This window comes from Gadus morhua, chromosome 16 (assembly GCF_902167405.1).
Source record: "Gadus morhua chromosome 16, gadMor3.0, whole genome shotgun sequence".
In the NCBI taxonomy this organism is placed as follows: Eukaryota; Metazoa; Chordata; class Actinopteri; order Gadiformes; family Gadidae; genus Gadus; species Gadus morhua.
Window position 1 is genome coordinate 24,294,620 of NC_044063.1, and position 14,692 is coordinate 24,309,311.

General features: G+C 42.1%; 1 protein-coding gene across 1 annotated transcript in view; it reads left to right on the plus strand.

Moving 5' to 3' along the window:
• Positions 1 to 14,692, plus strand: part of slc36a4 (solute carrier family 36 member 4) — a 112,259-nt gene that overhangs the window by 44,416 nt on the left and 53,151 nt on the right. Inside the window, exon 11 of the mRNA XM_030380942.1 lies at positions 4,748 to 4,917. Within this exon, the coding sequence (XP_030236802.1) occupies positions 4,748 to 4,917 (170 nt within the window). The remainder of the gene's footprint in view (positions 1 to 4,747; positions 4,918 to 14,692) is intronic.

Below are 14,692 nucleotides of genomic sequence, written 5' to 3' on the forward strand. Positions count from 1 at the left end.
GCATGTCTTAATAGATAAACTGGCCGACTTAGCGTAGGTCCTGTTTGGTATGGTGCATAGCGTCTGCTTGATGAAGAATCGATACCATGATGGAATGGCCTAATAACAAGACAGAGATTCTTATGGGAAGCCAATAATGATTTGTTTCCACCTTAACAAAAGACAAAACATCGCCAAGAACAGCATTGATTTCTCCTCCCTGTCAACATGTATATTTCTCATCGAGCATGTATACAAGAATGCAGTCACTTTGAACCACTTAAAGTCGTGCTATTAGCTGTGGGGTGATGCAGGGTGATCTATGCCAGGGTGAGATATAACACAACAAACTGAATCCCATTGTATTCTAGATAAGCCTCTACCACGCCGGTAAGATCAGCTGCCGGTTAAGTTTTTGCTTCCCAAATATTTCCATTGGAAGTTAAATGCAATGCTTACATTTGAGGATAGTTAACAGAGGCTTTCATCCAGCACAGTACATTTGTAAAAAGAAAGAGAAAAAAACAATATTGCGCTTTCGGTACAGTAATGATTGTGCCAAGCACTTATGCTACGGCCACACTGCACGCGTTAGGCCGTGTTCACATCTAGAGTTTTTTGTAATAGGGAAAAGTTGAGCCGACCATAAAAAAAAAAAAAGAAGCTGGCAGCGTTTTTTTACCCTAAATGCGCAGAGAGCGTTTTTTCTATCGCCTAGCAACGAACCAATTCTAGATCCGATGTTACTCGCCTACTATGTATCCAGGCTAGAGCCCATTAGACATGTTCTGTTATTAACTGCTTTTATCAACCGCTCCACCGGCACTTTCCCGAGTGATTTGTCCGCCATTGTTTCTTATTTTGACAGTTGAGAGTTTTCTTCGTGACGAAGTGTTAATATACAGCTTGTGATTGGTCAGTTGCCAAAAAGACACCTGACGTCGGCCGCTTTCTTCCTGAAAAAGTTGAACTTTTTTCAACGCTCCGTATGGCAGAAAGAAATGCTGGGAGTGGTGTTTGAAAAAACGGCCGTGACTTTTTCAAGAAAAGCTCTGCTCCATAGGAATATTATATAAAACAAGCGCTGGCAGATTTAAAATACCGCTAGATGTGCACATGGCCTTTACTCGCGTTAAGAAACGCGCATTACGCGCCTAATGCTACGGCCACACTGCACGCGTTACTCGTGTTAAAAAACGCGCATAACGTGCCTAACTTGACGCTTGATCATTGTGTGTCACAAAAATGGTTAAACGAGCCTAACACACCTGTGGCTGCGCTGGTTTTAGGAGTCTGAGGTAGGAAACCCAAACGCCGCCGTGTTTGGGTGCACGATAGAGTTTAGATCGGGTTAGATTAAATAATCTCGGATATAAATAACAATAATCGTGTTAAATAACCTCACATGGTGTGTCTGGTGTGTTTCCAGCATTCGTAGTGTTGATCAGCAGAGAAATAGTCCGCCAAGACGTTGAGGTTGCTTAGCAACCAAAGACGCTATCCATGCAAGTGATTGGAGCGTTCCCTCTTCGTCTTAACTATCAAACCAAACAACCTTCACATTCACAGAGCGAACATTATGAAAGTAAAATGCACATTTCTCGCTAAAAATGTTTACGTAAACGCTTTTAATGGCGTAACTATGTTACTATTTCCACCCAGAATAAAGTGTAAGATGTCCGCCATATGCTTCTGTGCAAGCATGCGTCCCTCATTACTCTCTGCCAGTGACTTCGGGTCAAGCTCCACGCTGATTGGCTATCGTGGCTAAGCGTCACGCGTCAAAAGTTCAAATTTTTGAACTTTGCGCGTTGGTGCGTTGGGCGCGTTGGTGCTTTTACGTGCGTCATTACGTGCGTATGCCGCGTCTACGACCATACCGTATGGCAAGCCATCCCCGACAGAAAGCGCCCTCATTTAGTCACGTATCAACTTCATTACGCCGTAAAAAACGCCGTCAAATTTAGAAAAACAGCGTATTTTACGCCGTTATGCACATTAAAGCGCCGCTTTTTACGCCGCAATGAAGCCTTTCAAGAGCGAGCGTAAAAAACACAGTTTTGAGCATCAAACCACGTGTAAAATACGCAGATTGTGCACATAACAACGCACGTAAAATACGGCGTCTCTCTAGTATGCTAATAATCTCCGCCCTTCTTTTCTCTCAGCCAATGTATTTGAAGTGTTTGTGCCCAATCGCTGAACAAGACAAGCAGACCAAATAAGTTCAGCACAGATCTGCTTGTGACGAATCAAACGAATTGTAATTAATCAAAAATGTATTAAAAAGTATGTACAATTGTATGTACACTATCTCCTACCTCCTATATTGTATCACTTTACTGAAGCACACAATGTGTGGCAGTAAAGTGACAGGATCATTCCATAGACAAAAATCTTTGCATATAACTTTAATTAACTTTAATTTAGGAGGATAGTCATTGCACAGCTGTAACCAAGTATTCTCATTATAGCCTAGTTATATCCTAGTTTTGCATATTTATACATTGTATCCTATTCTCCTATTTCATGTGGCATCTGTATTTTTATGTAGGCTACAGCATCTGCATTTTCAATTTAGCTTATATCTTCTTTTTACGTTTTACCTTTTGCTGAGGTGGTCGCTGTATTACTGTATAGGCTGTCTGTATTTGTGTAAGAGTTATTTGTATTGTGTAACTGCTGGATTATGAAAGTTAGTTTGGGGTCAATAAAGTGTCTGTCTGTCTGTCCGTGTGTCTGGGGGAAAATGCCCTGAAAATTGTACGCACGGTGCGTTCAGGATTAGGACTGATATAGCATATGTCGGCCTAGGCCTAATAAATCGTGTTTCAATATTTGAAACATTCATATTAGTCTATTCTTTTCGTAGGCTACTCTGCTGTTGGCCTTGATGGGGAGATATTTTTTTGCTGCCATGCACAAATAGTTGATTCCAACAACATTCCTGCGTCTCCCCCTCCTACAGAGCCTATTTAAGCACTGTGTCAGTATACAGTTACAAGCCTATGAACGTTGTTAGAGCAGTGCACGCGCGTTCATGTTAAGAGGAGTTTTGGGAAAAACTGACATTTTTTACGAAGGTTCGAAAGAATTATGGGCTGATGGGCCTCTTAAGCCTATCAGTTAGGCTACTTGGATCCCCAGTTCATCAGTGTCTCTCTCTATGGCTCCCTCTCACTCCTTTTCACTGTGTATTTATATCGATTGAACAAGAGAGGATGTAACGATAACTCAATAATTTAAATATAATTAACTTATAAAGCGTGTAACAAGACACCGAGATGATCTGGCTGGCTGACTAAAAAGGCACTGAATTTGGAACTTATAACACAGGAGGTCTGGCTTGCTGACTAAAAAGCATTTTGATCATAAAAGGTGACCATCTGAGAAAAGCACAAATCTGACAATCGATGAACTCGATCCGACGTTTAATGTTTTGTTTTGCCTACCTTTGCATTATTCAGAATAATTTTGCACTATTTAGAATTGATTTGTACCTGATCTTATCCTTTTCTACTTATTGCGCCATGTTTCAGAGACAAATGAAAGACCATTCCTCTATTTGTCTTGCACTTATTTTGGAATTGACAATAAATCGTACAAAAAAAATGCTCAGCAGTAAAATAATACAATTGTGGTAAACCATGTTCTTCTCCGAGCAACTCTCCAATAAGGAAAGGTAAACTAAAGCAGTGGTTTGCTTTTTTTAACACAGGCTTGCATCTTCTTCCAGCTGCTCCTATAATGGATGCAACCTTTAATAATTGTTTTCTTAACATGGCTATTTGACCTAGACCCTTTTAAGTTCTGGTAACCGTTCCAGAAACCACGTTCGGATGATCTTCAGCACGTATTTTACAACATAATTACAAAGAAAAGAAAACTCATTATGAAACCTTGATCCAGATTGAGCTCATGGTTGGTGGTGCTTGTTCTTAGTAAACTCTGTCCCGGCGTGTCCAGAGTCATGTTCTTCTTCAAACCACTTCTCAAGAAGCAGTGCCCGGGGTGTTGCTGCCGAGCCCGGCCGCCTCGGTTTGTCTGCTGGCTGTGCTTTCAGAAGCCCTGTGCTGGCTCTCCACCTTCATAGGAGCAGCTGTACCAGCAGAAGCGTACAAAAAGAATATACATCAGTCACAACAAACCACATGCATTTCAAAGATATAAAAAAAAAGAACACAGACACAAAAGTTCTACTACTTTAAACGTTCTCCCCAAGTGCAGCAGAGTGCGGGTGAGAACGAAGCGCCTTCCCTTCACCCTGTAGCCGTCATGCATGGTCTGCCCTCTTACTGTCAGCCACACAGAACGTCAGGGTTAATAGACTCTGCCGAGACGGCAGCCTTCTGAACTAAGAACTGCCGTTTGGTGGGAGGAGAAACTACAAAAATCAACAAGAAGGACCCCAATGTCCGTATGGGGAGACATGATGCTCGATATTTACAAGCAAAATAAAAGAAGTGCCTAAAATGTTATACAATCTGAAAGACATTGTCAAGGGTTCTTCTATTGGCGTAAGTTAGCAATACACTTAATTGATGGGTAACATTTGCAATGTGCTAAAAATAGAAGGACTGGCCTATATGCATTACTTTGCAATGCCTGGGGATTGCTGCTCCTTAAGATGGATTTGCCTCCTGCAGGCCTTAACCTTGCATCACAACATCCTCTGGTCAAATTAGTCTGGGGTGCTGTGGTAGATTGGTGTTCTCAAATTATCTAATATCATCTATCCCTAATCTTTTGGCTCCGCCTCCCTCCCCAGGACCAATCAGCTGGTGAAGATCCTGTACTCGTTTGGCGTGTTCGTCAGTTTCGCCATCCAGTTCTTCGTGCCGGCGGAGATCCTGCTGCCCCCGCTGTGCGCCCGCCTGCCAGAGGCCTGGAGGGGCGGCTGTGAGATGCTGCTCCGAGGCCTGCTCGTCTGCCTGACATGTGCGTACACCTTCCCCATTTCGTAGTTTAACTCTGTCCTCACTCACAACTTTAATATACTCTTTAAAGGGGTTTTATTTCTCTTCGTCTTTTTCTGTTTTCTCCTTTTTTTTCTTAACGACACTTTCATCCAAAGCGTCCGAAACGCATCGACCAGGTCTTTTTGAGAAGAGAACCCATGCCCTAGCCTCTAGGTTGTTCTCTCCTTCTCTTTCTCTCGCTTCTTTTCCACTCTCTCGCTCTCTTGTTTCTTTTTTAATGAAGCTGAGGAGGTATAGTGAATACAAATCTCTGTGTGACGTCCGCCTCGGCCCTATCTACTCAAACAGTCTTCTGCTATTCCTGTCACTCTGAGGCTACGGGGCTGGGGGGATATGGAGCCGTGAGAGTCCCAACGCCACCGCGCTGATAGCTTTTCTAATGAGCACACATCCATTTCTGGGTTTTTTAACAGCTTCATGAAAGTATTTTGATTTGTGAATTATTTTCTAAGTTGTGGTTTTCACAGTTTCATCAACATTTCATCATGTTTCCTGAAAAATGAATTCATTATGTAACTGGTACACATGAGCTGTGCAGTGGCACATTGTGCCGTGGAGCACACGGTTTGAGGGACAATATCAGGCCAAAGATGTTTTTCAAAAAACTACTCCCCTAAAACGCTATAAACAATAATATTGAATTATCGCTAAACCATGCAAGGCAGTCATCCGTCTTGTGTCTATGTCACACAGAGATAAGCAATATTTTTGCAGGCAGAACCCATTGGTAAGGTTCAGTAAGCTGCCCACGATTGCCACAGAGTCACTTAAGATATGGGGCCCTGGAAAACCAGCTTGTGGTTTGCCTGTAGCCCTTTTTACAAAATCCAACCGTTTTTGAGGAAAGTAGGGGGTGTGCTGTCGCCTGCATGAAGGAAGCAAGGAAGCTAGCAAGCAAGGAAGAAGGGCTGGAGTTTGTGGAAGTTTGTCCCTCTACTGTTAATCATCTCGCTATTTGAAGCTCCCAATATTTTGAAAGCGCTAGCTGGGACCAAGCTTTCCCTGCTTGATGCCCATGCCCCTGTATATTTGTTTACACATGCGTTTATTCTCTCTTCTGTTCTCATTGTTCTTTTTTCTTTACTTTACGTCGCTTTTTTCCCACTCCTTGTGCTTCTCCAGTGATGGGAAATGTTTTAATTGGATAATGGTGGAGTAGACTAATGGAAATGAAGCTCATGAATTGCATGACTGAGTAAAAAGGGCACAGCACATTAGCACTCCATGCATCTCCCTCGCTCTCCCTGTCTCTCTCTCTTGCTCACTTCGGGGTGCCCAAGACGAGCGCTGTGGAAGTGTTACTGTGTTAGGCAGACCAAATGGCATACCAAATGTGGGTGGGCAGCGAGGGCTTCGGTGGTAAAGTGCAGCTAGCAGGTTCTCTAGCTGCACCCACCAACAGCCCTGTGTAGGTCCTTACCTGTCTCCGACAGGTAAGGACCTATAGTGAAAGAAACATTTTCTTAATGCTTTCTATTTGATGCAGGCCAGCTGATCCTCTCCCCCTTCCCAAACTACCCCCTACTTCATCAAATCATTCTCAAGTCAGTGAAAAAATGTAATCGGTTGATCAATACCCCCCAACATTAGAGGGGTTGAGATGATGAACAATAGTAATTGAATTCCTTGGAACCATCTTGTGCGTCCCGAGACGTTCCAAAGCTTAAGCGGTGATGGATGGATTTACATTGTGGGAGCAAAACAGTGCCAGATCTGATGTGATGGGGATTTGTTTTGTCCTTAAAACCCATCTTTTGGATAAATTGAATTGGTCACTGAACCATATCACCCACAAGGCGATATATGAAAATAAATATTAGTCTACCTGACTTTAATCGTGCGTCGCCTTATTAATGAGGTTCTTAAGCAGAGCGAGCCTCCAAGGGACTGTAATGTTGGAAGATTTCCCCCACCAACCGCATGCTTATAGCCTGTCTACCAATTTGTCCTCTGAATCCCTCAGTCATCCTCCTTGGCTTTCATTGCTCCACTTTTTAATGAAAAGCATCTGTCTGTGCTCAGACAAACCACACGAGGAAGTGACTCTAAGTGAAGCTAAGTCTGGGGGAATTGTCATAATTGAGTTTGTGCTGATGAATGCATTTCCTGGATAGCACTGACCACTTCCCGCCCGTGCCTGGTTTTTACACCTGCGTATCATCTCCCTCTCTTGCAAACAGTGAGGCCGTTATCTATTTCATACCTTTATATTCATAATCAATCAATTAACTTTTAATCAATCAACTTTTATTTCCAGACTTATGGTCCAATACATACACATACCAATACAAACAACAGCACATACACAAACAACAGGACAATTAAAAAAGGTGTTTCCACATGGATGACTGGTATCGCACAGTACTAAGACCAGGGTTTGACAGCAGCATAATGATGAGGTTACATGAACCATTCAATCAGCAAATAAATTTGTGCTTTAGGTTTCTCAACAGTGCATGTAATGTGTAATCATCATGTAATAATAATAATGTACTATGCTATCTTATTCATAGCCTGTATTAGTGAATTGGTCTCTTTTCTTAGGTAAGCAGTGAAGTACCAGTAATTTCTATAATGGAAGTTGAATTATCACTGCAGCATTCATGCCATTACATAGTATAATTGGATACCTGTGCAGTGTGCTTTCAAAGCGTGATTGTTGGGAACGGGCTGATTGCTTTGGCCTCCATTATTGCTGCTTACAGCTTCTTGAGAGGCGCTCATCGAAACAACCTCCAACTTGGGTCCTCAGCAATATGCAAGCAATATAGAAGTGTGAAGTCGGTATTGATGAATTAACGGTAGTTACAAAAATGAAAGGGCAGACCTATTTACAGACAGACAAACAGAGATTCCTCTAATTAAAGTGGATATTGATAGCCAAAAAAAGCTATTTGTTTTTGCTGTGTTTCAAAGTCGTTCTGTCTCTGGGTCTCAGGGCGATTCTTATGTTGCGTTTGGCTCCCCGGTTGGCAGGCTGAGCGGACGAGTCCCCTCAAAAGAGTGTTAATGCACATCCTGCGGCCCCCTCTGTGCTGAGTGTGCTTAACAAATGCCTTTGTGCAAGGGTGGCATTCAATTATTGGCCCATAGTTGTGTATGTATGTAATTTAATGACATCTGGAGGTGTGTGCATACAAGAGTTGTGTTTGACTCAACCGCACAAACACACACGGGCGCGCACATACACAAGTGCAACTACACACATGCAACTACACACACACACACACACACACACACACACACACACACACACACACACACACACACACACACACACACACACACACACACACACACACACACACACACGACCTGCTATCTCCCCTTACTTTATTTTCATGGAGGAAAGTAATCACAGTAACGGCGTCCCACTGGTGAAATGAGGCTTCCCAGTGCTCGTTAACCGTTTTTTTAAACAAGGTTCCTGAAAAAAAACCTGAGGATGAGGGATGTTGTTTACACTCCCCATCGCTCCCGACCAAGCTGCAATATTGCCAGAGCTTGTCCCCCATTAACCCCGGCCCACTCCCTGCAACACATCTGAAAGGTGTGTGTTTCTAGTCAAACGGGCTAAGCGGCCCCAGAACGCCTGGTCAGGGATTAAGTGCGCCATTTGAATACTGAACTCCTTCTCACTTTCATTCTTTGTCTTTTTGTCGTTCCCATCCTCCCATTATTTTCATAAACACTGATGTAACCATACTGAGGTTAAACCAATGGGGTGGTTGTTATACTAATTTACTTTACATACTATAATAATTATGGTGTGGCACTGTTTGCTACATGCCTGGATATTATTTTCTCTGTTGTCAATAGCATTGACCTAAATTGTAGTTTATAATTGGATTTGAATTTGAGAGATGCCCTAATGATTGATTTTTGCCATTGTTTTCAGTTTTAACTTGTTATACACTACCATTCAAAGGTTTGGGGTCACTTAGAAATGTCCTTATTAACATTAAATGAATCAGAAATACTAGAAAGTCTAGACATTGTTAATGTGGTAGATGACTATTCTAGCTGGAATCGGCTGATTTTGAATTGAATATCTATATAGGTGTACAGAGGCCCATTTCCAGCAACAATCACTCCTTGCAATTAAATGAAAACCCTTAATTAAAGTGTGTGTTTTCATGTAAAACATGAAATTGTGGGTGGATGGACTGAAAGATAATTTCTGATATATTGCATTATAAAGCCAAGATAAAATCTCAGGAACAGATATCTAAACCCTCTGGCCTTCCTTCTGTGCCCATTCATTCACAATATTTCAATGTGAATGCTAGGAGCTGCATCTTTATTTTATGCATGCTCAATTAGCACCCAGCAAGAAATCCATGTCTGCCGCTTGGTCTTACTGGTGGCTCATCAAGGAAATACACCCCCGGGTAGCTCAGCTACCTGGGGTTTACGTGCAGTTCAACATCCTCATGATGGTGAAATAGAGGACTGCTGTGCGGATTTGGAGATGCACAAGTGAGTAGAAGAAATCTGGCCTTAAGGAATACAAATAAATGCACATTTTACAGTCTAACCAGCAATTTAGAATCCAAGGGACTTTGGTTAAATTGGGCTTGGGGTCTGTATGGGGTATTAATTGATTCGCACTGGAGATGTTTTTGTACCTCTTTTACATCTGTAGACCAATATCCTGAAGAGACCATTTAATTACAGCTAAAGAGTTTGGATTTACAGCAAAGTGGCCCCCGGCTGTGAGGGCCATTTGATTGCTTGAGTGTGTTGGGCCCTTTTCTTCACTCACAAAACCTTCTACTTTGTTCTCTAAGTGCACATGCTCTCTTCCTGCAGTCATCTGTCTGTTGCCGGTTCATTGTGACACCAATTGACCCGGCCTACCGTGTTAGTGTTCAAACAGCAGGGAAAGGGTCCATATGTGTGTTTAAGCGGCTGTTGTTTTAGCCGACAGAGCCGTGCATGTTGGTGATTTCCAACATTTATTCAATTGGTTTCTCGGCTACATGCTACGGCCAGCAGCATCTTGAGGGTACGTATACCTGATCAACACGCTTTTCTAATAGTTCAACTTGTACATGGTTACAGCCTCACCTCCTCTACGGCTGAATGTCAGGTTTAACATTTTAACCAATTATAGCAGAACATGTTTCCACTCTTCATCTCACGACGCATTTTTTTTATTTTTTTCCCGCACCTATCCAATCCTTGAGATTCGTCCTACATGTCTTCCCAGCCCTTGATATCCGGTTTTCCTTGCCGTATTACCGCTTTAGGAGGCACTCTGCACGCAATTTCACGCTGCCTCCTGCAACTCCCAGCCCATGTTGGATGATTAAATACTGGTGGCTCTTAAGCACAGTTGGCTCCAGTTGTATCTCGCTTTGCGTGTCAGGTCTCTGGCAGTGTGTTTGTGTGTGTGTGTTGTGTCAGCAGCAGGCCTACAGTATTAAGAGAACTTCACAATCGGTTACACAAAAAAGCATTTATACAATATGCCTATTTTAGATTTTCTTGACCCCTTGACAAACCTAGCCGTTGCATATCATGGTTTTTGCCTTCCCTGCAGCTCCTCAATTGCTGGGAACATGCTGAGGGTTTCTTCCTCATGAATTCAGCCCTTGTTTTTATGAAGTTTAATCCTGTTTATTGAAATTAACCGTTGGTGTTGCTGTAGTAAAATGGTGGTTGTGGTTGTGCAGCTGGGAGACCACAGGAAATTAGAGCTTAAAGTTTCTGAGTTTACTGTTTCAGCAGAGGTTCAGTGTCAGAAGTAGGTGTTATGTCACAATATTCATATTCAGTCATCATTTTGGAAATAGAAATTTTACAATATTTTTCAGCTGTCATAAAACATTTATTTTGACGTACAAAGTCACTAGGGAAAGCTAGAAACGACAAATATGAAAAAGAGATGACCGTAAAATCAAACATTGAATAACAGGGTTAGATATTGATATAAATAGACAACATAATATTATCCCTGGCCAGATGAGCCACTGGCTTCAGCAGAGATATATCCTTCTCTGCTTCTCAGTAGTCTAAACATTCCTCCTTACCCTGTGCCATAGTGCATGCATCAGTGAAGGAGATAAACGCGAGCATACCAATGTGTTTTATTCACGTACAGTATTGTAATCATTAGACTCTATAAGGGACTCGCTGAAGAGTGAGTTAAAGTTTGAGTAAAACCCTGTTTCAGCTCGAATTGGATATGAAAGTAAAAAAGAGTAAAGAGTAAAAAAGAACTAAAAAAGAATGTGCCTTGTTTATACCTAGTTTGTCTGAGTGCCTCGGAAAGGCACTCGGACGTCTCGACTGAAACGCCACCTGAGAGTGAAACAGCAGAGTGAAACGATCACAAATTGTTTTGGGTAGAAACCCTTTTTCTAAATTGAGGTCTTATATCGGTAACAGTGACAAATTACATGGATTACTATGTGTACGATCAATAGGACATATTACCACGTTTAATACCATTGCGGACCATTGTGCAGAGTAGAAATCCTTTTACATCAGAGACGTAACGAATAAACGGCACGAAAATGGCAAACAAAATCGTCAACTATTTACATCAGCTACTACCTGAGTATGCGGCCTCCATTTAATCGCACCATTTAAAAAGAACCGTGGATTCAGCCCGCATCCTTACATAGCCAGTGAAGCTGAACTCCGTCCTTTCAACAACATATCCAAGTATTTGGAGGATTCAATTATAATGGAGTTCACTTTTAAATCCAAAAGTATAATCGTGTAGCGAATGGCAATTTGCAGATCAGCTGGATTATGATAAGTGGGTGTTCATGTGGAGCGTATAAGACATTCATGTTTTAGAGACGTTGGTTTTTTAGGTTGTTTCCCTGTTCGATGACTTAACGTTTCACAGTACAAGTAAATTTGTCTTGTAAAACCGATTGCTATTGAGATGAATCATTGATACATGAAACAGATGTGGATATCAGTCTATAAATTAGGTTTAGCACCATTGATGCATTAAGACATTGGTTCTCAAAGTGCGGCCCGCGGGCCAATGGCGGCCCACGGAATCATTCCTGGCGGCCCGCAATGACATACATAATTATGTAAGTTATATAAAATAATAATAATATATATATATATTTTTTTATTATTATATCAATATTAATTTAAACAAAAATAAATGATTATAAAGAGAAAAGTCGATTCTCTCTAGCTTTCAATTAAATCCTTTTACATTTGTTAGTTTTAATCCGACTGTACATTACTTTGAAAGGCTGAACCTCAGTTTCGTGATTTAGACCTCACTTGACCTCACTCCCAGAGGTCCACGGTGCAATGTTCTTTTTGACCACTGGGATGCTGGCGGCGTTTCCCGCCAATTTTTCTTTTTCCTTTGGCGGCCCTCAGTCAAATTGTGGGTTCCTAAATTGGCCCTCAGTTGTCAAAACTTTGAGAACCCCTGCATTAAGAGGACTGTGTTGAGAAAGGTAAATAGGCTATTGCCTCAGCCATGTCCTACAATATGAATAGTGACCATGGTGAATATGAAGAAGACAGCTGATTGTGATCGGTTAAACTGATTTGTTCACAGGCTAGAGCCGTCAATAATCGAACTTGGTGCAAACGTGTTTTTTTTCACGAAACGCTGATTGGTTCCTGCATGAACTGGCCCATTAAGCTCCATGATTAATATTTAATAATGTATAACTATAATCACACACCCTGATCAAGTCTTTTTTGCTGGCTTCTCGGTCACTGGCTGGTCGCTGTCCATGGTGCTGGAGCGTGCAGCTGGCTGACTGAGCAGGCTCATTGGCAGCAGCCTGCTCATCCACACAGAGACGCACCAACAGGCATGGTGCTGTGTCTGTGTGTGCTTAAAAGGGGTGACCGAGGGCAAGGGTGATTTTCTAGGCCTTGCTTTTGTGGGTTTGTTTGTGTTTAAAAGTCAGTGTCGGAGGTTCGAGGTGACTTTCTTGTCATCTCTGTGTATCTTTTTTTATTTTTTTTAACAGACTGTGTAAGGGGTTATGGATCCTTGCTTGCGCGTGTTTGTGTGTGTGTGCTATTTAGGAGGCTGGAGTAAAGTTTATGGCTGACCGTATTCAGTCAATGTGTGTGTGTTGGTGCACGATAGGCACAATGCCATCAGCGTGTACAAGAGCATTTCCAGCAACATTTCTCCAGCCTTTGGCAGTTCACCTGTCTGGTGAAGACCTATATATATATATATATATATCTCTTCATTCTGGATGAAGTCCTCTCGCTGTCAGTGTTTCCAGGAGGCTGTAATTACTGCTCATTGTGTTAAAGAGGAGAGTGATTGCAGAGCTCAGAGGACGCCATGCCACAGGACACAGCGCTGTCATTACAGAGAACAAGGGCTTTACGAGGCACGCTCGCCGTGGTCGACAAGCAACACACACCTCGTCATTTAGTTTTGCACCAGTGACCCCCGCTTCCTTTAGGTCAGAGAAGGATCTGGGTTGCCCTGGTGTTGTTGGGCTTCTTCTCTCAGAGTAAAGATCCCTGTTGTTACTGTGATCACCACACACACACACACACACACGAACACACACACGCATGCACTCATGCACTCATGCACACGCGAACACGAACACACACACTCACACACACATGCACACACAAACAAACCAAACATTATGTTTCTGTCAAAACAATAATACATTTGATGTACACTCCTACATACTCCTACAGTCCCCCAATCCTAAACCCCACGGACATTACTGTGGCTTTATCTTATTCCATCTCTCCGTCTTGTTTCCCTTTGCCCTGCTGTTTGGAGGGAGGCTACTGGTCCAAACTAGTTCCCCCTTCCCACCTACTCTCCTCCATTCATGGAAAAAACGTAACATATTATATAATTTTAGCATATCACACAACACAGGATAATGGGCCCAAAAAAAAGTTAGAACCATTATAGAATTGGTGCGTTGCTGACCAGAGTCAGAAGGCCATAAAATTGGGCTAATCATCCTGTCAAACACAATTCATGTTTGGTGCAAAAACGTATCTTCATCGGATGTTGGCTATATTTTCCACATTGTACTTTCATCTGCATTGATTTTAAGATAACAGTGTGGTGGGTCTGAGGAGTATTAAAAGCTGGAAAATGTCATGTTATCTAATCTGGTCTTCATCTTGTTATGCTGTTTAGGAGCCTGCAGTGAGATACTGACTAGGTTTTTTTTTTAACCAGAGCTGTCCCAGAAAAAGCACATTCTTACGAGTACAAGGTGGGCAGAAATGGAACAGATTACTTTAATTGATATAAAACATGATGCAAAAAAAACAACTAATCCATAATACACAAATTATTTAGCCTAGAATATGAACAGGAAAACAAAATACTTGTATTGTAGTTTTGGTTTTTAAAAATGTCTGTGTAAGCCACTTTCTTGTCTCTGGACATGAGGCGCTTATCAATTAGATAGATAACTGATGCTTTCATCTGAGGAATAGTTCTTTCTTCTGTACACACCATGCCCATGCCTAATTATTGGGTACATCTTGATTTGGAACTGGTGTGTGTGTCCGGTGGGCACACGGGGCAGTGTGGAGTTGGGGATGGGGGTTAATCAAAAGTACATCGTTGCTGTAGGACATTACTGTGTTGCGCAAATAATTATTCCATTAGTGTATGCTGCGCTGCCTAATCAGCTTGTTGATCTCGCTGGTTAGGCCCATTAGGTGCTTGCATATCCACAACATGCGTAAACCTTTGGAATCCCCAGGAAGCCTTGGGGTGCTTATATTGT